This window comes from Hippocampus guttulatus, chromosome 6, assembly GCF_054856545.1.
Source record: "Hippocampus guttulatus isolate MCC_2025c chromosome 6, RoL_Hgut_1.0, whole genome shotgun sequence".
NCBI lineage: Eukaryota > Metazoa > Chordata > Actinopteri > Syngnathiformes > Syngnathidae > Hippocampus > Hippocampus guttulatus.
The window spans coordinates 21,571,673-21,597,486 of NC_141266.1; the positions used below are offsets into that span (position 1 = coordinate 21,571,673).

General features: G+C 47.1%; 1 protein-coding gene across 1 annotated transcript in view; it reads left to right on the forward strand.

The window, feature by feature from the left end:
* adamtsl4 (ADAMTS-like 4) overlaps positions 1–25,814 on the forward strand; it is a 39,768-nt gene extending 13,954 nt beyond the window's left edge. Inside the window, exons 5-17 of the mRNA XM_086113916.1 lie at positions 7,609–7,711; positions 14,883–15,022; positions 16,285–16,489; positions 17,791–17,975; positions 19,320–19,434; positions 19,616–19,900; positions 21,156–21,285; positions 21,522–21,726; positions 22,454–22,627; positions 22,725–22,904; positions 23,029–23,208; positions 23,292–23,439; positions 24,429–25,814. Of these exons, the coding sequence (XP_085970042.1) occupies positions 7,609–7,711; positions 14,883–15,022; positions 16,285–16,489; positions 17,791–17,975; positions 19,320–19,434; positions 19,616–19,900; positions 21,156–21,285; positions 21,522–21,726; positions 22,454–22,627; positions 22,725–22,904; positions 23,029–23,208; positions 23,292–23,439; positions 24,429–24,562 (2,184 nt within the window). The 3' untranslated portion in view covers positions 24,563–25,814. The remainder of the gene's footprint in view (positions 1–7,608; positions 7,712–14,882; positions 15,023–16,284; positions 16,490–17,790; positions 17,976–19,319; positions 19,435–19,615; positions 19,901–21,155; positions 21,286–21,521; positions 21,727–22,453; positions 22,628–22,724; positions 22,905–23,028; positions 23,209–23,291; positions 23,440–24,428) is intronic.

Genomic DNA, 25,814 nt, shown 5'->3' on the forward strand with positions numbered 1-25,814 from the left:
GCGCGCTTCCCTTTTCAAGTCTTTCTTTCAACGTTTTATCAGCAGCCGTTTTCTTTTTCGGTTTATTAGCGCTCCGGCCGAGTAAAAAGAAAAGTTCTGGCCAACATGTGTTTTCATTGAAAAGTGAAACAATGTTACAAAGGGGCATGGTGCCTGTATGCCTTTTTGTTTTGTTGTTGTTTTTTTGTGGGGGGGGGGGGGTTGTTTTGTTCTGTTTCAAGGAAGGAGGTTTAAAAATAACACAGTGATTCTGCGCTTATTTACAGTTCACAATTCACTAATTACGCAAATTATTTTTGGTTTAGTTTTTTTCCCTTCTGTGGAATACGTGACAAGCGCGCGCAGGACCGAAATGCGAGCGCAACAATACAGCGGCCCAGTTGTGTTTTTTTCTTCCTTCTCGTTGTAGAAACTACAATGTCAAACGTTTAAAAAAAAATCCCTCGACAATTACTCGTCATCTTTTTAAAATTACCACTTAGCTCAATGCTAACAAACAAGGCAGAACACCGTTTACATGCTAACGGTTGGTATGGGTAGTTGCAGTTTGAAAAGCTACGGATGTTTGAACACAAACTGTGGAGCAACACATGTAGATGGATAAAATAGCAACACACACACACACAGGCATATATTCTTTATCCTCCACTGTGACCGCATCTCACTGACTCACTTTCAGGAGACGAAGTCAAAAGTTCTATTCTTCTTTGTTTGTGTCTGCAAGACTGCAGTATGACTCTGCTTCGCGGTAGCTGAGCCAGACACGATGAATTAGATTGCAGCATCACAATGTGACGCACAAACTGAGTGCTAACACCGAAATGTTTTTTTTTTTTGGTTTGTTTGTTTATTTATTTTGAATTAAAGTAATTGCCATTCGTTTCAATGAGGAATTTGAGTGCTTTGGGTTGCACGGAACGAACTTAACTCGTATCTGAAGGGAGGCAATTTAGCAATAGTTTTGGTCATTAAGCTAACAAGCCGTCGACTATGTAAGCTAACAGTAGTGGCTGCGTTCTTTGGAAAGGCTTCTCGTGTGTGCCGGATATACTTCTGGTCTCAGTTGACAGTAGAAGTTCTTGTTTATGTGAACAGTTGGTTCTTTTTGTAAATAATGTGGAGCGAGACATGCTTGAGGTTGCAACCAACTTGTGACTACCCAGCTGGACCCCTCTGGGCTGCAAAAAAAAAGAAGACATTTCCAACAACTTGTTTGAGGAATTGTAAATAAAAGCGCTCGTATGTGCCAGAAGGAAGCATGACGATGATCATGAAGTCGCTGCTGCAAACGAAACAATGTCAGCTTGTTGTCAGCCAACATCAGGAACATTCCGTCCGCCGCCTCTTACGTTTCCCACCTTGCTTTCGCTTATCTCCTTCGTATTATTGTCATCGTCATTCTTTTTGTTGTTGCCAAACACGTCCTTGTGCCTTTTGGTTGTCTGTGAGCCTCGTATCTGGTTGGCTGCAGGAGGGCGGCTGATATTGTTGATCGATGCTATTTTTTTTTTTTAATATCATTTCCGAGTTCCTTGTAACTGTATTTTTTTGGGGGGGCCGGGACGGTCAAGGTTGAGGTCTGGCTGCTTCCTGCCGTCGAATGCTAATCGCGAACAAAAACAATGGATCTGTGCACACACCCACATCCAGATTACAAAAATTAATTAAAAAAACTAGACATGGCCAAACATAGGGAGTGAAAAAAAAAAAAGACCGTTGTCGTGTCCCACCCGCACAATGAGTGATTTCATCTTTCAAGGCAACGCTGCAATTCAGTTTCAGTTTTTCAGGCTCCCCAAGCAGTATGTTGTACTGTATCACTTTTAAACCATAAAACCATAGTGTGATTGTCAAGTGAGAATAGAGACAGCATGTGGATGTTGCCGCGGTCGCGAACAACGTTTTGACGACAGGCCTTCCTGTGTGGAGTTTGCATGTTCTCCCCGGGCCTCCGTGGGTTTTCTCCGGGTACTCCGCTTTGCTCCCCACATTCCAAAAACATGCATGGCAGGCTGATTGAACACTCCAAATTGTCCCTCGGTGTGAGTGTGAGCGCGGATGGTTGTTCGTCTCTGTGTGCCCTGCGATTGGCTGGCAACCGGATCAGGGTGTCCCCTGCCTACTGCCCGAAGACACCCGGGATCGGCTCCAGCACCCCCCTCGACCCTTGTTAGGATAAAGCGGATCGGGAAATGGATAGATAAATGAATGGATGGATGGATAGGTTGAGTAGATGGATATGATGTGGTATACTTTGGATCATGAGATGGTTTCAATTTAGCTTCAGGACAAAATGCTCATTTCACACACACACGAACTGTAGGGCTTGACCTTGTTCAGATTTCAGTTTTGTGTTGCGAAGGTGGGCCGCGTGCGTGTGCGCCTCACATGGCCGTAATGCTTGAGGAATGACCGTGTCAGTCGCTCTTGTGCGAGTTCACATGTCCAGCTGTGCAGGCAAAAACTCACTTGTATGGCGTCAATCTGGATGACGCACCACTGGGACCATTCCATTCACACACACACAAAATTCTCTTGTACAAAACTTATTCGACGTTTCTGGCTTGGGGTTTGTTTTTCACCCGGGAGTGTTATGTGTGATTAGGACCCGTGTGTGTTTGTATGTGTGTGGTACTGTATGGCTGTGCGTGTGTGTGTGTGCGTGCGCACGTGCACTTTTGCACTCCACGTCGAGAAGAAACCCTTTGAGCAGCTGCATTGACTTTTCTTGCAGCTGTTCTTTGCTTGCATATGTCCTTCACTCATTCTGTCAGCTCAGGCTGGTGTTTTCTTGACAAAGGCTCCTCCACGGTTCGCCGTCAATCGCCGCGGCGGGCCGCCGCTACCGCCGCCTCCGATGGTGCCAGCAACAACAACAGAAAGCTTTCTCTTGATTTAAACACCCGCCAAAAAGTTGTTATACGGGAATCAAGTGACCTGACTTTTATTTTAGGAAAAACGAGGATCGAAAATGCATTTGAGTTAAAAAAAAAAAACAAAAAAAAAAATGTGGATCGTTCCATTCAAAAATGTGCCGTCCTGGAATGCTATGGCATGCCATGGATCGAGATATGTGTCCCATTGTCTTTTCTGAGAAAAAACAAAAAGCACACGCATCGCTTTGATGTCGCTGATGATTGGACGTTCCTCTGAATTGAATTAAATTGATTAGTTGGAGCTTTGTTACGCCTTTTGATGTCGTGACATATGAGAAAAAGCTTCAGTTGTATATCGAATGGATTGGTAATCCCACTGATTGGAACCAAATGGAAGCATTCCACTTGAAAATGGACCATTCGTCGGTCGTATCAAGATAGATAGCTTTATTTCCTGAGGTTTTTTGTTTTGTTTTGTTTTTTTGTTTCCCTCCGTCTCTCTTAGGCAATGGGGAAAAAAAACAGCAAACCCTCACATGTTGTAAAGACGTGCAGTGAAATGAGGAAGGGAGTTTTTTGGGACGCGTGTTGGCTTTGAGAGCAGCTCGCTCCTTCGTTATTCCAGCAGGCCAAGTTTGCCTGGTGAAATAAATCCCACTCAAGCAGTTTACGAGTTGATTGGTGGCAGCGAGGCAACAATGAGCGATTGTACGAGGGAAGGCGCGTGGAGATGTGAACCTTTTGGACTTTTCAGGTGGCCGGGGGGGGGATAAAGGAGGGGGTGGCCTTGACCTCTGGAAGGAAAGGCGACATTCCCCGAAGGGGGACCAAAATGAGAGCGCCGTTGTCAAGATTATGAACCTGATCGCTACCGCGCTTGGCCGATTTTTCACGGTTTGATTTCTGAACGAATGGAGGGTTACCTAACTAAGACGATGAACGAGACTTCGTGGATGAGCTCACACGCTCGATGCTAAAAAAACAAAACAAAAAAAAAAGAAATACAGTGGGGCCTTGACATACAAGTGACCCGCGCTTCCAAGTTTTTCGGATGATGTTTGCTTTGGCTTGCGAGCGTCAACTTGAGATAAGACAATTCTTCGGTGGCAGTGATATCAATTTGTCTGACCTGACTAGAAGCGGCACTTTGGCACATGGTGAACAATTCATCTCCCCAAAAGGGTTCAATGCATTTTAATGCCAGTCCCAGCTGAAGTTAACTGTCAATGTAAACGTAAAACAAAGACAATTATCGGTGATGTCATTCGAACAACATAGCTTTGTCTTGTGAAAACGTCTGCTTAGCTTAATGCTAACAAACAATGCAAAACTACATTGAGATGCTAACAGTTAGCATCAAGAGGCGCAGGTTTCAAAGGAGGGGATATTTGAACAAGGTTTTCATATAGTTTTGGATTTTTCATAGTTTTTTGGGTTCATTTTGACATTTTTCTAAATTCATTTAATTTTAATGAGTGTTTTTGAGTAGGTTTGTTCGTTTTTTTTAGGGGTGGCGCTAATATATTCATGACTTTTCTAAGCATTTCAATCGGGAATGGTGAGTTGAGATATGGATGTTGTGTGTTACAAGGGTGGTCACGGAACAAACTGAACTCTTATCTCAAGGCACCACTTACTACATCCAGGAATGTGCCATGCGATGCTAACCAAAAGTGGTCGTCACGGTAACAGTCGGTGTTGACTTTGAGATGAGGCGGTCCCAGCGTGTAAACAAAAGCCGTCTGGTTTGTGTCGCCCGCATGCAAGTTTTCATTTTTTTTCAAGATTTGGCACGTTAATGAAGGCGGCCGCGAGCGAGACGCCAGCGGTTCATTTCGCCCGCGCCTTCTTCTTCCCTCTCCACAATTTCAGACTACGCCACATCTCGTCTCATAAGTCCTGAGCGCCTCCATTGAAGCAGTCAAAGTTTCCCTTGCGTGAGCAAAACGTTTGTGATCTTCATGCGGAATTAGCATCCGATGATGGACAACGCAAACGCAGTACAATAACTCAGTTGAGACGGATTTACAGTCCCCTCCATCATCACCGTCTCGCAGAGGCACACTCTCGTTCTGAAATTCGTAGCCGCAGAATTAAGCTCCTCCCATCGCCATGTCAGTCCCCAGACCTCAAGCCCGTTGGAAACCTGTGGAGGGGGCCGAAGACGAGAATAGCCAATTCCGAGTGTTCCATTAACCAGCCGTGCATGTTTTTGGAATGTGGGAGGAAACCGGATTACCCGGAGAAAACCCACGCGGAAGGCCAGAGTTGAAATCGAACCCGGTACCTCTGCCCTGTGAGGTCGACGCGCTAACCACTGGCCCACCGGGCCCCCCTATTCGCTGATATTTTTCAATATTTGGGAGAGTTTTTCTGCCACCCTGTCCCACCTCTCCCTTCTCATAGCCTGGTGATATCACGGGGGGGGGGGGCCCACGCCCGCTCCCACGCCACGCAAATACTCTCCAGATCCCCCGAACGTTTTGTCTCCCCACGTCTGTTCTGGCTCTTCCTTCGCACCCCCCCCCCCCCACCTCGCCAATTTAGTCCATTACCCCCCCCCCCCCCCGCCCCTTTATTTTGACACACTCCCTCTACAGTGCAATCCCAGCATGGATGTCCATCTGCTCCATTTCACGCGAAAAGCACCTGCTCGTCCTAACCGCGCTCCAAACCCGCCGCGCTTGCGCGAGGGGCCCCCGCCGTCGCGGGTCCGCCGCAGAGGAAGCACCCACTTGGAATCGGAGCCCAACGTGTGTTTACATCCCCCGCGAGTATTTACAGCCATTAACCACCGCAAAGCAGGCAAGCTTTCAAGACTTCAGGTGCCGCTTGTATACTGACCTTCAACCGCCCACACACACACACACACACACGTACGCACTTGTGTTTCCACTTAACATTTCGACGCACTTGGGAGCCGCCCACAAATTCGGACTTTGTGCCAGACCGCAAGCCACAAACCGTCCTTGTTGATGTCCGTTGGTGCCTTGCGTTTGTTGCATTTGTTGGGGGGGGGGGGGGGGGGGGGGGGACGCACATGCACTTGTCCCTTTAGCTTTCACAAATTGCGGTCTCGCAGCTAAAGAGCATGCCGTGTTCGAACCGCAGACATCGTCCTGGTTTTTATCACATTCCGGCGGTAAGGCTGCAACAATTCATCCGACAACTCCGGTTGGGGGGGGATGTCTTGAGATGTGTAAAAAGGCCTCAACTTGAGAGTTTTGCAAGACGTGAGCCGTCGTTCGGAAAGTTTTTTTTTATTTTATTTTATTTTATTTTTGGGCGGTACGGTTTCTGTTGCAGCCCCTGAAATGCAATTCATTCATTTGAACCGCCGAAGCCTCATGTGTGATCGTAATGAATAAAGACTAAAACCAAGGAGATCGTTGGAATTCATTTTAGGGACAAGATTTTTTTTTATTTTTTTTTTTTTAATTAAACAAAGAAACAATATCATCGGGAAGTTGAACATAAGCGCCCCGGTAGTCCAGTGGTTAGCACGTCAACTTCACAGTGCAGAGGTACCGGGTTCAATTCCAGTTCTGGTATGGAGTTTGCATGTTCTCCCCCGGCCCTGTGTGGGTTTTCTCCGAGTACTCCGGTTTCCTCCCACATTCCAAAAACATGCATGGCAGGTTGATTGGACGCTCTAAATTGTCCCTAGGTGTGAGTGTGGGCATGGATGGTTGTTCGTCTCTGTGTACCTTGCGATTGGCTGGCAACCGGTTCAGGGTGTCCCCGGCCTACTGCCCGAAGACGGCTGGGATAGGCTCCAGCACCCCCCGCGACCCTAATGAGGATGAAGCGGTTCGGGAAATGAATGAATGAATGAAGTTGAACATATGGCTGCAGCTATCAACGATTTCAATATTTGGAGTATTCTACTGAAAATTTGATAGAATAATCGAGTATTCGGATACATTCGATTTTCTTACTTCATATATTTCGCGTTGTTATGAGCAACTAATTTGTTTCCTTTTTTTTAAATATATATAATCTGCTTTTTAAATTCACATTTTTCATAGCAGCAAGCGATGGGGGGAGTGGGGGTCAGGGGGGGGGGGCAACAAGTATCAACATAAGGAAAAGCGGTGTTGAAATTTTAAGTCCCGATCCAAACATAACAAATGCAAACCACGTTGCAAATCAAACCGCGACTTGTGTTCAACACACAAATAAAATTCTCCACAAGGATTCCGTAAATTCAAATGATCTGCCGCAGCGGGGATTCAATGTTAGCGTTTCCCCCGGTAGCGCATCAACTTGTGTATCTTGTGCTCGTGTGAGTGCGGCGCGGCGTTTGGCAGTCGAGCGCTTACTCCACCCCCCCCCCCCCCCCCCCCCCGACCGCGAAATCGAAGCGCTCATGTCTGCTGCTTGAAAGGCAGGTGGAGCGCGCTTGAATGCGGCGAGCGCGCGCACGTGTTGCTGGAGTCGCTCGCAGTTTGCGGTGGCAAACTCAAAAGGCCAAGATGGATTTATCTGCTTGGCCGCTCGCAGAAAATCGATTCCTTCCATATGGCGGAGTGCTGCCCCGGCTGCCAAAATGCCGCGCGCAGACCGAGTGTGTGTGTATGTGTGTATGTGTGTTTGTGCTCCATGAGCCGTTTCCCCTCTTTTTTGTTATTAGCGCCCCCCCCACCCCGTGATTTTCAAAATTGCCTCTCAGAGGACCGAACATCCACAACATGGCCGCGCGCTTGTTTGAAAGCTGTTTGTTGTCTTTCAGGTGTGCGCCGGAGTCCCGCTGGATTCCAGAGCCGAGCAGTGCGCCGCCTTCAACGCCAAAGAGTTCATGGATCGTCTCTACGACTGGGAGCCTTTCACTGAGGGTGAGGACACACTCAGCAGGCGTCACCCAACCGCCGGTCTTGAGCTACTGCCAAGTAATAACGTTACTATTGAGTTTTACTCCTTACATTCAAAACCGATACACTGTACTCCTTACTTTGGCAAAATTAGTTAGCACCCAAACTATGTCCTGGGGCCATTTTTGGTCCTTTTTTTCTTCACTGAGACAAATAGAGTAAGACTAACCCACAGTGGGGAGGGGCACCAGGCCGCACAGATTGATTGAAGAAAAAGAAAAAAAACATTTGAGCAGAGTGGAATATGGGATATGCATTACCCCCCCCCCCCCCCCCCACCTCCATAAGCCTCACCCTCCTGTTTTTGATGAATGGTTGACGGTCTGTGAAAAATTGGTCCCTAACAGGAAAAAAAAAAGGTCTGAGACCACTGCTGGAGGGCGTCCCATTTAAAGGGGCAAGACACACACTGACTACTGTGTGTTTTGATGATACTTCACAAACCATAGAAGCACTTTTTTTTTCTTTTGCATCCTCTTTTAGTGTATATTTCTATTTTAAAATCCAGTGCTCTTTGGCTTTCTTTAAAGTGTGAATTTTGTTGTTGCTGGAACGAATTAAAGGCATTTCCATTCATTTCAAATGGGACGGTTGATTTGAGATCCGGGTGATTTGAGTTAGGAGCATAGTCAAGGAACGGATTCAACTCCTAACTCAAAGGCATCACTGTAATTCTTCTCCCTGTCTTTTCAGTCATAGCTGATTTATCATTTTTGGTCGTCAGGTCGCAACATTAGCAGTGCTACGAAAACACTTTTTTTTTTTTTTTTTGCCATTACAAAATCATTTCGCCTGCTTTTATACCTTTACCAAAGTACAAGTCCATGAGTTGAATCATGACTTCTACTTTTGGAGTCATGTTTTTTTGTTGTCGTTTCTAAACAATTCAACGTAACTCAAATGTGTGGCCATTTCTTCCACCTGTGGATAAATGTCACTTTTTTGAGGGGTGGGGTGTGGTATGTGTGAGGTGGAGCCACAAGATAGCCAATGGGGCCCCAACTCATTTTTTACACACACACACACACAAAACCTTCTCCCCTTCTTTTCTGTTCCCCCCTCATTTGTCCAACTTCTCCCTTTCTGTCTGCCTTCATCGCTGCCAAGTTTCTCCTCCCTGCTTTGACTCAGTTCTCAGCAGATTCCTGCCGAATGAGATAAAAGCCGGAGAGAAATGGAGGCAGCGAGAGGGAGGTGATAGGATGCAAGTGTCACATGAAGGCGACGTGGCCTGACCGACTTTTGTTTTCTTTTGGCTTTCTGAAAGGTTTGGAATGTAGGACACTGTTAGAAACGTCACTATTGAGGTCGAGATCTGAACATCCAGTTTAAATGCCACGTTTCGTGATGTCGCGAAAGAAAGAAAAGAAAAGAAACCAGCAAAAGTCATTTTGTCATATTTTCCACCATTCTGACCCCAAAATTTGCTTTTGATCTTTTTGAGAGCGTGTCCTGTTGTTGTATAAACAACTGAAACAATGTTTTTTGCACAACACACATTTTGTCATGTTTTGGTGTGCGTTTCTTTCCCGGGATAAGCGGGAGAGTTGCAAAATGTATCGATAATCATGCGTAAAGTTGTTTATTTTCGTCTCTGTGTGACGCAAAGCTTTTCATCTGTCGACTCCTGTTAATAGTTTCACATGCGCCGTAGCCCCTCGACAATGCAATAGATTGGGCCAAAGCGGGGCGTTACGTTCCAGCACATTCCGTCACATCCGACTGTTGCGTCTTGGTCTCCCTGGATGTCTATGCGTGAACATTTCTGTCCGCATATGTCTCCGCTCCCATCCGTCTTTTTGCACGCAGCGCCTCTGCATTCCTCGTCGATATGTTCGGGCCGAACAAGCGTGGCAAAGTTGACTCGTCGTCTGGCGGAATTGCTAATTCCAAAATTTAAAATGATCAAAATGATAATCACGTATTCCTCTGTGTGACTATTGTGAAGAAGAACGCTTTCAACAGCTGCAAGAAAGCAATGTCAGGAAAAGCCTCCTAGAGCAGCTGGAACTCTATTTTAGTTGAATCAGAGGCCCTTTCGTGAAATGGCGGCAGGTGTGCGCGCTGACGTCCGCTTCAATGTGAGCTGGTTCATTATGGACAGCCATATTCCCAGCTATGAGGGTGTGCACACTTCTGCAATGACTTTAATGCAGTATGGTTGTGCAGGTTAGAGCTCACGTTCATTTTGGTAAAAATAATATCATGGGGTGTGCGGACTTTTTCTATGCACTGCAGATGATCATCAGACAGTCATCATTGACGATAAGTTGATGTCCACGGGCCATAACGAGCTTCATGGCTCGTTTGATTCTGAGACAAACTATTGTTGAATAATTTCTTTAGGAATTTAGAGTGGTATAAATAGAATTTGGGGAGGAAACAAACAAACGCCTCCTCAAAGAAACTGTAATCTTTGATCAAACAGTGCCGGAAAATATTTCCAAAACAGGAAATGCCCAGAAAATAAATGGACCCCCCCCCCCCCCCAAAAGTGGCGAAGAACTACAACAACTAATACATGATTGATATAAATTTGGAGAACCGAAACTTTTAGGGATTTTTGTTCACTTTTTCCAAATGTTATGAGACTCCAAATTTCTTCATAAATGATTTAACTCGTTTTTAAGTTGCATACTTAGTGCGATTTTCCTTGACGTCTCATTTCAAATAGAAATTGTCGATCGTGAGATAAAGCCCTTGATTTACATGATCAAGAATCCCAGGAAAAATTGCCTCGCATCAGTTTTTCATTTTTTCTGTCATTTGGAGAAAAAACCTTCACGTCGGACAACGAGGCACTCTAAAGCAGCCTACTTGCATAAATATCGATTTTCTGAAATAATTGGTTATTCAATTCTACTTCATTATGAAAACTAAAATCAAAGGGGAGAATGTATTATGTTCTAATCAATTTTGCGTATTTTCCATAAACATTTAAATTACCGAGATTTTTAATATTCTCGGTAATTTAATTTATATTCTCTGTCTCCTGTTTTGGATATGAAGCGAAATGGTCTTCTGAAAAGTGAGTCCTTCAACCACGATCCACTCTGGCTTTTGTCATTCAACGAGGCGAACGTAGAAAGAAAGTCAGGAGTGAAGAAAAACAACCGCCCTCAAACGGGAAGCTCCACGGCCAATCGTACGCGTTTGATTACGCCGGAGACAACGAGCCGCAGTTCACTTCCACTCTTCGCGTCCTTGCACATGACGTCAGCTTTGACGCGCTCAACTTGAGCGTGTTCACTTCAGTCCACACCCATTGGATGGCCACCAAATCTTTGCGCAACTCCAAATATCCAAAATAGGGCAATTTGCAGGACTTGACCGACAAGGACGAGCACGTGAATGTGAAAGACAAAATGCAGTCCCGTGCAGGAGAATGGTTCTCTGTGCTTGAGTCCAGTTTGAGACGTGCCCTCTTTTCAAAACAATTTTGCCATAACTGAACTCCCGGCAGCCATTTTGCCTGTTGCCAGTCGGATCGATATTTACAACACGATGCCCAATGCCGAGGCCTCCCAACGTATCTGAAATGCGCTCGAAAGTCCTCTGTAAGCGCTGCACGTGCTGGTGTTGTTTTTTTTGGTTTCAATTTCTCCGGCTTCAACCCCCTCCCCCCAGCCTCCCCTCCCATCACTTCCTGCCCCAGCGTTGCCTCTCGCTTTCTCTTTCTCTGCCAGAGTGTGTTTAGATGGAGCGATAGCGGGGGAGGAAGTATATTTAGAGGACAAATATTCCACTGTCTGAAACACCGAGTGAGCTCCGAGAGTGACGGTAGGGACAGAAGCGGCGGAGGAGAGAATCAGGCCGACAGACATTGGCTCGATATTGTCCCCCCGCCCCCCCCAAAAAAAAAAAGATTGACCTGCAGCAAGTGAGGACGAAGGCTACACGAGCATGCGCGCGCAGAGCACTTTTTGATCCGCCACCCTTACCCCCCGCCCCCCCGCCCCCCCGCCACTGTCTACAGTCTAATCTCTCCAAAAAAAAAAAGAGAAAAACTATGAGAGCGAATGGAAAGAGACACAGAAAGGCAGGCCGGGGACTCGGCTTCTTCCTCTCGCTTTCGGCCGGCCCCCGCGTGTTTAGTGTACTCGTCATTCCTTATTAGATGAAATTCACAAAAGTAGCAACCGAGTTTTGCTCGAATTTATGTCGACGTAGCTACAAACGGGTATTGTTTTTCTCCACTTCCTCCCCTGTAGAATCTGCAACGCCAAACTGCGTGCCTGCCTTTCAAAGACGGGGTGGCCTGTTGAGTGACATGGAAACGAGAAAATGAGGCTGCGCGGTCGGCCGGCTGCGAACCGGCTTTAGCGTTAGCGAGCGAGCGCGTAGCGTGACGGGAGCAGTTGAGGCCGTCGGCAGGTGGGCGAAGGTGCGCTTGCGGCCAAGGTATTTTGAGACCATTCATCCAGTAAAGCGATTGAAAGAGCACCAGCGGTTGCGGAGGGATGACAATTCGTTCTAACTAGCAGCGGCAGGTTAAATTAAATTAGCTAACGATGTTGACTTTATCCAGCAGGGAAGCAACGGTGACGCCTAACTTGACTTGATGTCGGCTGGTGGTTTTCTGCTGCATTTTGGACCCTTTCTGGTGCTTTCACCTCGAAATGCCGCTCATTCTTCAAACTCGCACATACGACACCTGAGCAGGTGTGTGTGATTTTTACCACTGCTGCCCAAGGAGACGTTGAGCATCTGCTATTTGAACCGCGCCACCCGGAGGCCCTATGTTAGCGATATATGTTTCGACTGAGAGTGGACCCACAGCGAGATAAATTGACACACAGAATTTTTTTTTTTTTTTTTTGCAACACCAGCTCCAAAATCTCCAAAGTCAAAATATTTGGAGAAGAAACCACTTTTTTTTTTAAAGTCTTATATCGAGTATAAATATACTTTGTATATGCGTGGAACTGTGGGTGGATTTCGAGTAATTTAGCGGAGACAGCGTTAAAAATGTCCTTTTCACCGCCAAACCTATATGCAACTCAATCTGTGACCCTTTTCTGCCACTATGAGCTCATGTCTATCGCGCTCTATCTCTCATATGAGCACAGACCCGTCCGTCCATTGCTGGAGGACTTTAACCCCATAACACCGCCAGTCTCTTACCTCCGAGAGAATGTCGATCCCTGGAGCCACCAGCTGCCTGTGTTAGTCATTTCGCAAATGCTTTGTCACTTTTAAAAGGAATCGTCTTTATTTGGAAACGCATTCTTTCCGAGAGTAAGATCATCTCATTCTTTTAGCGCTAGGGAGGGAATGGAACGTATGACGCTGTTATGGACAAAGGCAGGTTCTCTTCAATTGAAAGTTAAAGACATCTCCAGCGACCCGTTTCGACATCGGGTCCAGATTCTTCCCAGAGGAGTAGAAAATTCAATCTCCTTCTTTATATATTACCTGTCCACATGTGAACCGTTTAGGTTCAAGTGCTGTGAAACTATCGATGCTAATAGTTAGCACTCGTTGGATTCCTGTGCCCTTTAAAGTCACGACTGGCTTGTGAATGGTGTGAAAGTTAGCCGGCGAGGGTGTACAATGCACTTGGCTGGCTGTCAACTGGCTAAACCGTATGCTAGTTTGCATGTTGAGTGGCGGCGTCGGTTGAGGCCATCAACGAGGGCGGCGAACAATGTGCTCGTCATTCCTGTACTGTATTGCGTTGCTGCTTGTTCAATCAAGCCATTGAAAGAAGGGATTACAGTTCATTCGAATTAGCAGCGGTAGGCAATCTGCGATAAAGATGTAGTGCAACGAAGAAGCACAAAAGTGAATCGCGACATAGCGAGTAGGGGACGGTAGAATTCGTAAACGTCAAATCGACAACCAGGCAGCGGTTCACTGCAATGTCAGCCGTTAATGCTCCGTATCTGCATTGCAGTCAAGAGTCGAGAGCAGTGGTTCTGAATTCAGTACCAGCCAATTCTGGACCAAGTCTGAAAAGACGTTTAAAAACGTCTTTGGGAGTGAATGAGTTAACCTGGGCTCGATCGACCCCCGGGGGTTCGGTGAATCGGTCTCAGGGGTTCGACGGAGCCTCTTCCGTGGAGGTTAAGACACACCTGACTCAACATGTCAATGTTGAGTCAGATTGGCTGCAGATGATCACATGACATTGTTTGTCCAATCAGTGCTGCGGGAAATTTAGTTCGCTCAGTAGTCAAAGTGTTATAGTACGTCATGCACGGTTCATTTTGTGCACTATTGAAAAAAACGTATACTTATGTCTTGAAATTGTATTTACTTTTTTTTGCGTTTTTTATGTGTGAATTTATATTAAAAAAAATCGTGTTTTTATTTTTCACTCATGAAAGGTTGGATGAATGTGCATATGAGTTGGCTGGATTCAGTACCCCTAACAAGGTTAAGAACCGCTGGTCTAGAGTAACACGTAATACATTAGCCCATTTAAAAAAATCCACTTGCGGACCACTCTGACTCCCCTGTGACGTATCGGAGTTCTCTAGTCTATGTGAGTGCTAAAACTTTTTGGCGTTTTCTTTTAAAGCGGCCCTCCAACTCCCTCGGGTCGCTCCCCCCTCTCCATGAACAGTTCCATATATTTCACGGTGAAGCGTGGGCCTCCCGGGCTCCTCGTAAATCTCAGCCCTTGCTCGTGATTAAAGGTCTCGCTCTCTCGTGGGCATGTGCTCACTTGCGAGCGGGGTTGGGGAATTGACTGATCAGTTTGGTTTGGAGTCTTAGTTCCTGAAAGCGGATGTTTGGCACCACACCAGAAAGACTTGAGATATTGCGCTACAATTGCGAGAAAGTCAACACACTTTACAACAACACTTTATGCCCCGTGTCGAATGACTAATATCAGTGCTCTGCTGATGAGCTCAGATGAGCTGAGACGTCTCAATGAAGCGTGAGTACGAATCCCAGGACAATCCCCCACTGCAATATGACTAGGCTGCCGCACTTTGACACGACTGCGTAGAACTCAAGTGGCATTCCCGAATAACGCGATGTTCTCTACTGCTTCCATTGGACCCGAGCCCCCGTTTGGTCATCCTGCGTCGAAAGCCATAAAAAGAAAGAAAGAAAAAAAAAACTAGTTGTCGCTTTGACTTCTGAATGCAAGGTTAGCCGTTGACGTTCTTGACGTGTGTTTCAGTCGGCCCGGAGAAGCAATGCGAGCTGACGTGCCGTCCGGCGGGCTATCGCTTCTACGTTCGGCAGGCCGAGCAGGTGCGAGACGGGACGCCTTGCTTCAATGCCACCTCCAACGATGTGTGCGTCCAAGGACAATGTCTGGTGAGTGCGGCGAAATTCACTTGTGACGTCCAGAGGTTCTTTTCACCAACATAAATGACATTTTTAAGAATTAACATTATTTTAGAGGGAAATGACAGATTTTGTCCAATAATTTGTCCAAACCGCCACGTAATGTCAATCGGGACAATTTACTGGTGCCGCTCTAATGACCGACATTGACCTGACTGCACAAAAATTGACGACGATGCCAATTGATGAATGTCTTGTAAATTGGGCATACCGCAGAGAGAGGGTGTCGTTCACGAGCCTGCCAAATTGAAAAGATTCACAAATATATATATATACAGTATATATATAAAGTGATGGAATCTTCCGAACGCTGAATGTGCAAAAACAACGCTGGACTGTCAATCAAATGTTTCTTCCCCGACTTGGAAACGTGAATGCAATTTTGTCCGTCTTACCCTTTCTTGCTGCGATGCGCATGCACTCACTGCTGACAACAAGGCACTCTATAGCAGTGACGCGGGTCCGAAGCCTCATTTGCAAGCTACTGGAGCTGTCGAGTTTTATTTGTTTTTGTTGTTGGGTTGTTCTGTTTTTTTTTTTTTTACCCTCTCCTCGCTATGCATTATGTATTCTCGGTGTGGCATGCGCACACTCGCAGCTGACAATAAAGCGCTGGAAAGCAGCCACGGCAGCTGGACTCCAAAGGTTGGCACCTGGTTCGGGTGCTTTTTTTTTTAACCGCAACCAATAAATCGGTGAAAACCGTAGTTCAAAACAAGTTCTCCCGTCGCAGACGACGCTGCCATTGCGGATCGGACGACGTCACTACGCATTTCCATCAAGACAGAGAATGTGCCGACCGGACGCAGCTTGGCTATTCCGGAATACGCCACCCGTGCGAATTCCCATGAAATTCCATTTGAATTTGGCCTTTTTATTCTGATGGAGGTGTTTCAAAGGAGCATTTTCATTCCGTTTGGTTCTTCGGTTTCATTCTAATCGGAACACAAGGCTCCGTGGGAACCCGGCTAGGCAAGCCACAATAAAAAGAAGATCCCAAAGTGGATCTATTCTCATAAAAGCGGGCGCTTGGTCAGCCTCCTTTTGCCCTCGTTCACCCTGTCAGCATTTGGCAGCGGTCACGCTCGTAAATGTCCGAATTGCACAGCATCAGCGACATAAACACCGACAGCGCATGCGAAATGTTTACAAGATCGGAATGTCCATTTGTCTTCATCCCTCCCCTTGTTTTTTCTTTTTGTTGTGTCGACCCTCCCTCCGGCGGCCACCAGACGGAGGGCTGCGACGGCGTCCTGGGCTCCGGCTCGGTGCTGGACAAGTGCGGCGTCTGCGGTGGGCGGGACACGGCTTGTCAGAAGGTGACGGGCAGCTTCCAAAATGTCAGCGTTCCCCTCGGCTACCACAAGATCTTGGACATCCCGGCAGGGGCCACCTTTATTAACATCACGGAGAGGCGGGCCAGTCCCAACTACCTGGGTGAGCGGCTCACAAAAAAAAAAAAAAAAAACCTAAACTTGACAGCCGAACCCCGTTTATCACTGAATTATGACTGATGAATATCTGTCCTGGATGTCGCGTATAATTTATACCAAAGGAAAAATGGCCAAAGCCATCGCGGAGAATTGCTAAAAGCAAATATCAATCGGTCACATGATGCAATTGCTTTATTCCTGACCTACTGTGTCGATATGTTACGTAGATCTGTGATCTATTTTATAGAAAAGACCTTTTAAAAATCCAATATCAATCAATAGTCATGCTCAAAGATGCGCATGACAAAATCAACCAAGAGCAGTTGCTTTCGGTAGGCGCAAAATGCAGGATGGCTGAGGATTGAGGCATTTCGTCATCTTGTCGGAATGTCCTCAGACAAAAAAGCGACTGATCTTGGAATGCTTCGTTTTCTCTTCTTCGCTTCAATTCATACGGTTAAATAGAACAGTGTACTGCCACCTGGTGGCGAAAGCGGAACAACAGTCTGAATACAAAAGAACAAAATTGAGTGTGTGACATCGCAGGACTGTGAACCCAAAACAGTATCGTAATGAATCACTTCGAGTAGAAGAAGCGGGAGTCGTGGTCGGGGTGCCACTTTTGTCGTTTTATACTGCGCCCCGGTGGCCAAGGTTGGCACACCGGAAGGAGCAGCACACAGAATTGGATGCAGTATTAAATTATAACATCCAAACTGTTGAATGTTTTATATTTTGATGACTCTGCTTTTATAAAACACAATATTATTGAGTGGGTGGCCCGGTGGTCCAGTGGTTAGCTCATCGACCTCACAGTGCAGCGGTACCGGGTTCAATTCCAGCTCCGGCCTTCCTGTGTAGACTTTGCATGTTCTCCCCCGGGCCTGCGTGGGTTTTCTCCGGGTACTCCAGTTTCCTCCCACATTCCACAAACTGATTGAACACTCCCAAATTGCAAAACAAATTACACGTTCATTCGCTTCATTGGGGGAAAATGATTTGAGATTCAAGTGTTTTGGTGCAGAGGGTGTGGTCACGGAATGCAATGAACTTGTATCTGGAGGCACCACTGTGTCTGTTTAAAGTGCGAGTTTGGCCCTCGAGGGGGTGTTTGCTGGCTTTAGCGGGAGATTGTAAATGTTGTGGCTGGGCAGAGTCGGAGAAGATAAGGCTCACATTGTTTGAGGGCCAAGCCAAGTGAGCGTGTCTATTTGTCTTGACAGCTTGCGCTTGCTAATGAGAGTGCCCCGGTGTGTTTTGACTAACCGACTTTAGTGCCTCTGACACACCTTGTTCACCCCGCAGCCATGAGAAGCGGAACGGGGGCTTCGGTGGTGAACGGCCGCTGGGCCGTGGACCCCCCGGGGGAATACCAGGCGGGTGGGACCACCTTCACTTACGCCCGACCTCGAGCGCAGGCGGAGGGGGAAGACGAGCGTGGGGAGTCCCTCAGGGCGCCCGGACCCACCAGCACACAGTTGCAGCTCTATGTGAGTATGCGTCTTCCGCACCAAAGTGGCGTCCGCACAAACTATTTGACATCGGAGAACAAACAAAATTGTAAAAGCATGCGTGGCCACAGGCTGAGCTTCCCCTCGTGTGTGTCAAGATCTCGGTGCGAGACAACATTGTGTCAGCATGAGAGCGGGATTAGAGGAGATATCTTGAAACTGGCGAAAGCGGGCCGGCTAATAACAACATTAACCTCGGGCTAAGATTTTATTAAAGAAAAAGGGAGTCATCAGCAGATTTGTCTGCAGTCACTTCGGGGCAGGAGGTCGAAAAAAGTCAACAAACACTCACACAACATCCGCTTCAATGACCGGATTTTGGCTTGTTTTACTTCATTGCTAAACTCCTCTTTCGAGATCCAGCCGCCAATGTTTTTCTCAATATGATCTTGCTCATATCGAGAATCGAGTCCTAACGTTACGAGTCAAACTTGTCATGATGCAATGTATAGTCATATCTTTGCCAAACGTGTACCAGAGGCTGCGTGCGAAAAGCCTTCAGGCATATCAAACAACTTCAGGTTGCGCTGTGAGTGAATGGATGCAGTGAAAACATTTCCAGATGGATGAAGATTCAACATCTCCGTGTGGGCGGTGCCGCTTGAAAAACACACAAAACTCTCCACGATCCTAATGGAAATCAGAACCTTCTTATTAGGATTCATAGTCAGCGGAGCATGACTTCCTGCATGTCCCGTCTCTTCACGTCCACACGCACGCACACGCACGCACACACACACACACACACGTATACATTTTTTTTAGATAGCAAAAAAAAAATAAAAATAGCACATTAAAACGGGAACCCCGCTGAGTTATGTTTGGATGACCTTGGACATTGTAAGCGTTGTTCGACCGCCCGAGTATGCTTCACGTGAGGTGCACGTGCAGCATGCATGCACACAATCTGCAGCAGATCAGCGGCATACTTTTGTCGAGTCAAGATGTACAGTTGCATTTACGAGCAACAACTTCTTAGCGTGTTAACGCAAGCATGTTTCTCCCCCCCCCCCTCCCATTTTATGGGATTTGCGATTTATTTATTTATTTTAGGAAACTAGAATTGAATGCTGCCACCCAGTTCATCGTGCTGCTCCTTGTGGCGTGTTTCTCTTGGCCACCAGGAGGCAGTCCTGTGTAATACACTCATGCAGACACAATTGAGGATAAAGGATGGCACTTTTTTTTAATAGCACTGCAGTGACTCAGGAAGGTGCCGTAATAAGAGTTGGGGTTTTTTTTCTCACAGAGGATAAAGAATATATGCCTGCGATTGTTGTTATATTATCAGTCTATATGTGACTGTGTGTGGTGTTTGTGCAGATCATTTTCCACCAGCAGAACCCGGGCATCGACTACGAGTTTTACATCCCCGTGGAAAAGACAGAAGGAGAGACGCCCAGTGAGAGGCAGACGCAGGGACGGGCGTCCCTTCGCGGTCAGTACATTCGCACGGCTTAAAATGCAACATTCATCGCAGATCTCTTTGAAAAGTTACATCAATTCAATTGGAGTAATGAATGATGCGTTGAATGGGAGGAGGGGGCGTATGTTGTTCTGGTTCTGGTGCGTGTGCATGCGTGACCCATATGGACTGGAGGCATCCTCCTTGTGCGCAGGTGCCCACAGCGTGTCCATCCAAGAACCTGTGCCTGCCGCCGCTCCTCCTCCTCCTCATTCCAACCCTTCTTTCCCCTCCTCCTCTTCATCTTCCTCCTCCTCTTCCTCCCTCTTCGCACCCTTGTCGTCGGAGCGCTGGGCCGGCGAGAGATCCCCGCACCGGGTCTCCGCGCCCAACCGGTACGCTCGCATCCCGCCTCGCACTGACCTGCCACTGGACACGCAGCCGCCGTTCGTGTGGAGGAGGGGCTCTTTGACGCCGTGTTCCGCTTCCTGTGGCAAAGGTCAGACCCGCCCCCTTCCGTCCGCACCTGATGCCGACGCCTCAAAGCAAATATCGTAGAAGGATAGATGCTAGTGCAATGGTGCCTTGAAATATGACTCAACTGGACCGTGTGTTTTTCACGGAACAAGCTTTTTTTTTTTTCGTCCTTTGACCCACGAATGCAAACTTGAGATGCGAGTGCGATTATGGTGGCAATGAACTCAATTCAACTCACTTCGCAAGAAGCAGTAGTAACAAATTGTGAAATAGTCTTGAAGATGTTTAATGCCACTCTCAGCTGAAGCTTACTCAAAAACTACACAAGAAGATTACACATTATGTATTTACAGTATCAATCAATCAGGCTTTTCCTACGGAAGAATGCAACTCAAAGTCCTTCACATGAATTAAATTCCCCCCACCAACCACAAGTGCGCAAACACACACAACATCAAAGAGAGCAATGAATGACCTAAGGACACAGCACTGCGTTGGACTATATCGAAAACAAACACTCACATGCACACTAATGCTAACACGTAATAAAAAACGAATATGTAACCCTTTGAGTGACTGATAGTTGAACACAAACAGTACAGCAAAATATTAAGAAAACATTTATTAGTCTCGCAATGGAGAAATTCCAGATCCACAACAGCAAAGTTATGAAAGGAAGAAGTAGAACAACAAAATATAGGAGCTGGGACATTCAATATAACAGTACTCACTGTCACATATTATTTATCCTCTGCGAGGAGCTGACATATGTTTTCAGTACAGACATCCAAGTACAGTGCATCCATCTATCTGTCTTTTACAGGCCCCAGGTGGGCAAGGCAGGCTGAGAAAATACTGTATGACAAACACTGTTGAATTAATTTGAGTTCCATTTCTGTCATAACTGCCTATTTTTTAAGATTTTTAAGAAGTGCAACATTATGGAGAGCTAATTTTGCTCATTAAAATGCACATTACAACAATCTTTTTGGGGGGCCGGGGGGGGGGTGTGAAGGCTGTGATGGGTGAGTGGCATTTCCATTCATTTCAGTCGGATATGATTTGAGATAAGACTGCTTCGAATTACGAGTGCGAGTTCATCTCCTATCTCAAGGCACCACTGGATTCAAAACAGCCCATCTGCCATGTGCTATGGCGTCGCCGAGCCTGGGTGGGAGCCTCCCCCTGACCAGTTTGAAATGATGTGTTGTGTCTCCCTCGTGTGGCTGCCGTGTGCGAGCGCAAGTACACGTCTCACCCCGGCGTTCTCCTCACAGGCCATCAATATCGAGAGATCATCTGCATTGATCGCCACACAGATGAGGAAGTGCCCGAGAGGAAATGCGACTCTGCCGCTAAGCCGACACCAGATGAGGAGCCTTGCAATATGCACGCCTGTCCGCCATTGTGAGCAAAGACGCGCGCACGACCTCCACCTCGGAAGAGAGACTATTGCTAGTTTGTTTTCGAATCAGAGCTTTTTCAAAAAAAAAGATTGTCTCATGTTTGAGGGAGTTTAATAAATGGCATTCTGTCATCCTTATAGGATACAATGTATTAATTGCCCGAGTTCAGTTTTGCGTGTTGTGTAAAGTTGCATGTTGGTGACGGTGTTGTTTTCTCTCTCCGTGCGGTCCGAGCAGCTGGGAGGCGAGCGCCTGGTCGGAGTGCAGCGTGTCGTGTGGGCCCGGCGCGCAGCAACGCCAGCTGCAGTGCAGGCAAAGTTTCGGCAACCGCTCCACCATGGTCCACCCCCAGCGCTGCGCCGGACTCGTCCCGCCCGAGTCCACCCAGGCCTGCCAGTTGCAGCTCTGCTCACACTGGGAGGTTGGCTCCGACTGGAGCACGGTAACGTACAAAAATACAAATCCACCACCTGCGCTTTGGCAGTGTTTTACCTTTATTTCAATTACTGCAGTACTTCATCAGACGAATAGCCGTGATTGGGAACTGACGCGGGAGAGGCGGCTGGTGGGGATATAATAATATAAAAATATAATGCAAATGTAAAAAATGAATTTTATATTGAAATTGAAAAATATAACCCTCTCCTAAAAAGCCTGGAAATAAAGCTTAGTAATGTATATAATGTAAAATATATTCCAAAAAAATGGGACGACACTATTTTAAAATGTTTACAATAATGCATCTCGAGTTAAAATTTCTCATTTTGTTTTTGTCACATTGCATTGCAATTGAATGCTTGCGCCCTCTGGTGTGCTTTCCTTGCCTGGCCACCAGGAGGCAGTAGAAGACAAACAGATACACTTCATTGAGCCGTTGTAAGAAATCCCACTGGATAAGGCAGCCAATCATATTGCAGTGGGGGTAAATTGCCTAGAACACTAGTGGGATTCGTAAGGCCTCTTTGAGGCGTCTCAGCTCATCCATACGGCAGTAATATGAGGAGGATAAAGAATATATGATGATGCATGAAACAACTTGAAGCCTCGTTTGCGATTAATCGTTCACTATTTGCTCAAGTGCAGTAGATTAACTTGGCCATATGAATCATGAGGTCATAGGGTTTATTCATGTCATGTGCGCGTGTGTGTGTGTGTGTGTGTGTGTACAGTGCTCGGTGGACTGCGGCGTAGGCAAGAGGACGAGGAGCGTGCGTTGCGTGAGCGACGAAGGCAGCGTGGTGAACGACATGGAGTGCAGTTCCCGGGCTCGGCCGCTGGGCAGCGAGGAGTGCAACATGGGCCCGTGCGTCACCAACTGGTACTCGTCCGCTTGGACCTCCACCGTGAGTGTTCCCTCCCTCCCGCCCGCCCCCCGCCCACACCTACAAATGCACGGGATGCTCTCGTCGGTAACCCGCCGTCCGCTCCGCTTGTTCCAAGTGCTCGGCGCGGTGCGGGCCCGGCGTGCAGAAGAGGGAGGTGGTGTGCCTGACGCGCGGAGGGGTTCGTGAGGGCGAGGGAGCCGGCGGCTGCGTAGGGGAGAAGCCGGCCGAGCTGAAAGCTTGCAACGGGGGTCCCTGTGTGACCGTCGCCAGTTGGTACAGCAGCCCGTGGACGCAGGTTAGAATGCTTGATTTCAAATCAGCCAGCGTAGGCGTAAATGTCCGCCTTTCAATCTTTTCCGGCCTTGTTTCGACTTTCTGCATTTATTTTGCCTTGTGACCAAGTGACGTTGGTCTTCCAGTGCAACGTTCCGTGCGGCAACGGAACCCAGCGTCGGGACGTCATTTGCGTCCAGAAGACGGGCAACGATTTCACCGTCGTGCCCTCGGCCGAATGCGCTCACGCGGACAAACCGGCGGCCGTGCAGGAGTGCGAGATGGGCGATTGCCAGCCGCGGTGGTTCACCACCGAGTGGAGCGCGGTGAGACGCAAACACGCCCGCGAGATGGAACGGATGCCGATGGCGCGGTCTACAATGTGCTTTTTGTGTGTCGTCGGTGTCAGTGCTCTCGCTCGTGCGGAAAAGGCCTCCAGATGAGGGAGGTGCGCTGTCTGACCGCGGACAAAAGGCACAGCCAGAACTGTGGTGTCGACATGAAGCCCGTACAGGAACAAATCTGCAACACCATACCATGCAGCCCGCAAGTCCCAGGTTGAAAGCCGCTCGCTCTGCACAGCACTCACTTCACTCAAATCGCATTCGGCGATCGCCATTTGGAATCAAGGATGGAAAAATTTGAATGCTTGGAGGGGCTCACAATTTTTCATCAGGGCTACTTTGGTGGTGGTGGCGGCGGGGGGGGGGGGGGGGGGGCAAACTACCATTTTAAATATGGACAAAGGACATGTCAGCCTGTGATTAGCGAAATATGTGCAGAGTGCGTACTCTGCACATATTTCACTTTTGATGATCTATTTTTTAAAGCATGCTTAAAAACAGTTCCACAGGGCTCTCTCGCATAACATTTACAATTCGAGGATGCCACAAAACTGCTTAACAAGAAAACTGAAGGGGCAAGAACTCATTTTGTGCCCCCCCCCCCAAAAAGTCAACCGTGTCAAAATTGAAATGTTATTGAGCTGCTATTGTCCTTCATATCTTTCTAAAAAATGATTAGCCCTACTCAGCTCCTAGTATAGGGCAGGACCAGTTTTTCATGGAAACTGTGTATTCAATGTTTGTCAGCGCTTCTGGAAATTTTGAAGGGTTTTAAAAATGGTTTTCCCCAGAATTATTACTATTTTTTTAAATTAAGTAATTAGTATTTCCTAATTGTTTTTTAATGCCTATAGCAATGGCCGTCTGATTTTATAGTGAACAAAGTACATTTTTAGACATGATTATTGATTTATGTTGTGAGGTGTTGAGTAAGTTTTTGTTTGGGGGTGGGGGGGTGCGATTTGTTGAACAACAATCACAACGAGGGATCGGTACAATATTCGGGACCATTGAAATCGATTTTTGTTCTATATTTGGGATTTCAATTATTGCAAGGGTGGACTATAACGTCACCCCCACAATGTAGGGGCGGGGTTACCGTTTAATTTGTTTTGGGACACGCCGTCTGGAGAATATGTGTGCACCAACCTGTCACCCACCCCCTCACCCTCTCTCTCCTTTGCTTTGTTTTGGAACCACAGACGAGAATTGCAGGGACAGACGGCACAACTGCGTGATGGTGGTGCAGGCCAGGCTCTGCGTCTACTCCTACTACAAGACGGCGTGCTGCGCCTCGTGCACGCACAGCGCAGCGCTACGTGCCAAGAGACACTGACAGGCCAGTTGCAGGCAGGCAAGCCCCGGTGTGCAAGAAGTTCAAGACTGGGCCCCAGTTGCCCGATCACAACCCCCACCCTCCACCCCACCATGGACAGCCCAAACTGGATCATTCACTTGTGGAGGCATGTTGTCGATAACCTTTTAGTGGTTTGGCTCTCAGTTGCGGCAAAAAAAAATCCAGTGAAAGCGTCCGCTTCTCTCGGCACACGCCCCGTTAAATGGCCACATCTTGCCTTTCTTCACTCACCGTGTTAGCCCAAGAGGACAGGCCAGGTAGGGAGTCTTGATTTCAACTCGTTGAAGGGACGATGCTATGAAGTTGTTTTCAAGCAGCTACAAAAAAAAAAAAAAGACTTCTTATCTTCACCAGACATAAAGTCGTACATCCAAGTCTAAGGGTTTAACTTTTGTAGATAGTGCACCTCTGCTGTTGTGCAAACGCCGGCGAATTCATCGAGCGCTGCGCATAATTTGCCATTTTGGCACATTCGATTGACTCAGCGGCCGGGCTGTAAGTGCCCACTGAACAGCGTGCATGTGCTTCTGCGAATGCAAGGAGCCACTTTGATTGAAGTCCACTGTTTCCACTCCCACCGCGGCGCAACCCTCCCTCTCCCAGGGCCGCCTTCCTGCGCTGTTCTGCAAAATTTCCAGCGTTGGGTCAAACCCGCCTTATGTGCACAAATATGCCGCACGCCGTGATAGATTTACGCCGATCATGAACATAGAGTCCCAGAAGAAAAACTAGAAAATGCGCATCACGCAGGACATTGTGGACCGCTTCTACTTTTTGTATTTGTGTATCCTGCAGCCTCTCATCGGTCAACTATCTAAGGTTTTCTGACGTATTTGTTTGCCAAAAATGTTCCCTTTAAGTGCTCTTTCAGCATTAATTGCTAAAAAAATTTAAAAATTATTTAAAAAAAAAAAAGGATGAACCAAAGGAGCCATTGAAACACCAAATATGCAAAAAGTCCATGTGGTCCCCGAGCAAAGGTGATGTCACTCAGCTCAGTTTAAATCAAGCCAATTGTGGTTGTCATTAAAATCACACAAACAGGCCAAGATGTCATTGTGTCCAGTTTCAACAGTTCACACTCAACAGAAGTTTCATGTCGCAAGTGATAAAACATGCTCGTCCCGCCTTGTCTTGACGGCAAATATTGAGCACATTGTGATGATCAACTGTATATACTGTATGTGTGTGAGTACCCTCATTGTTTTAAGCCCCCTTCCTGTTTTTTTTT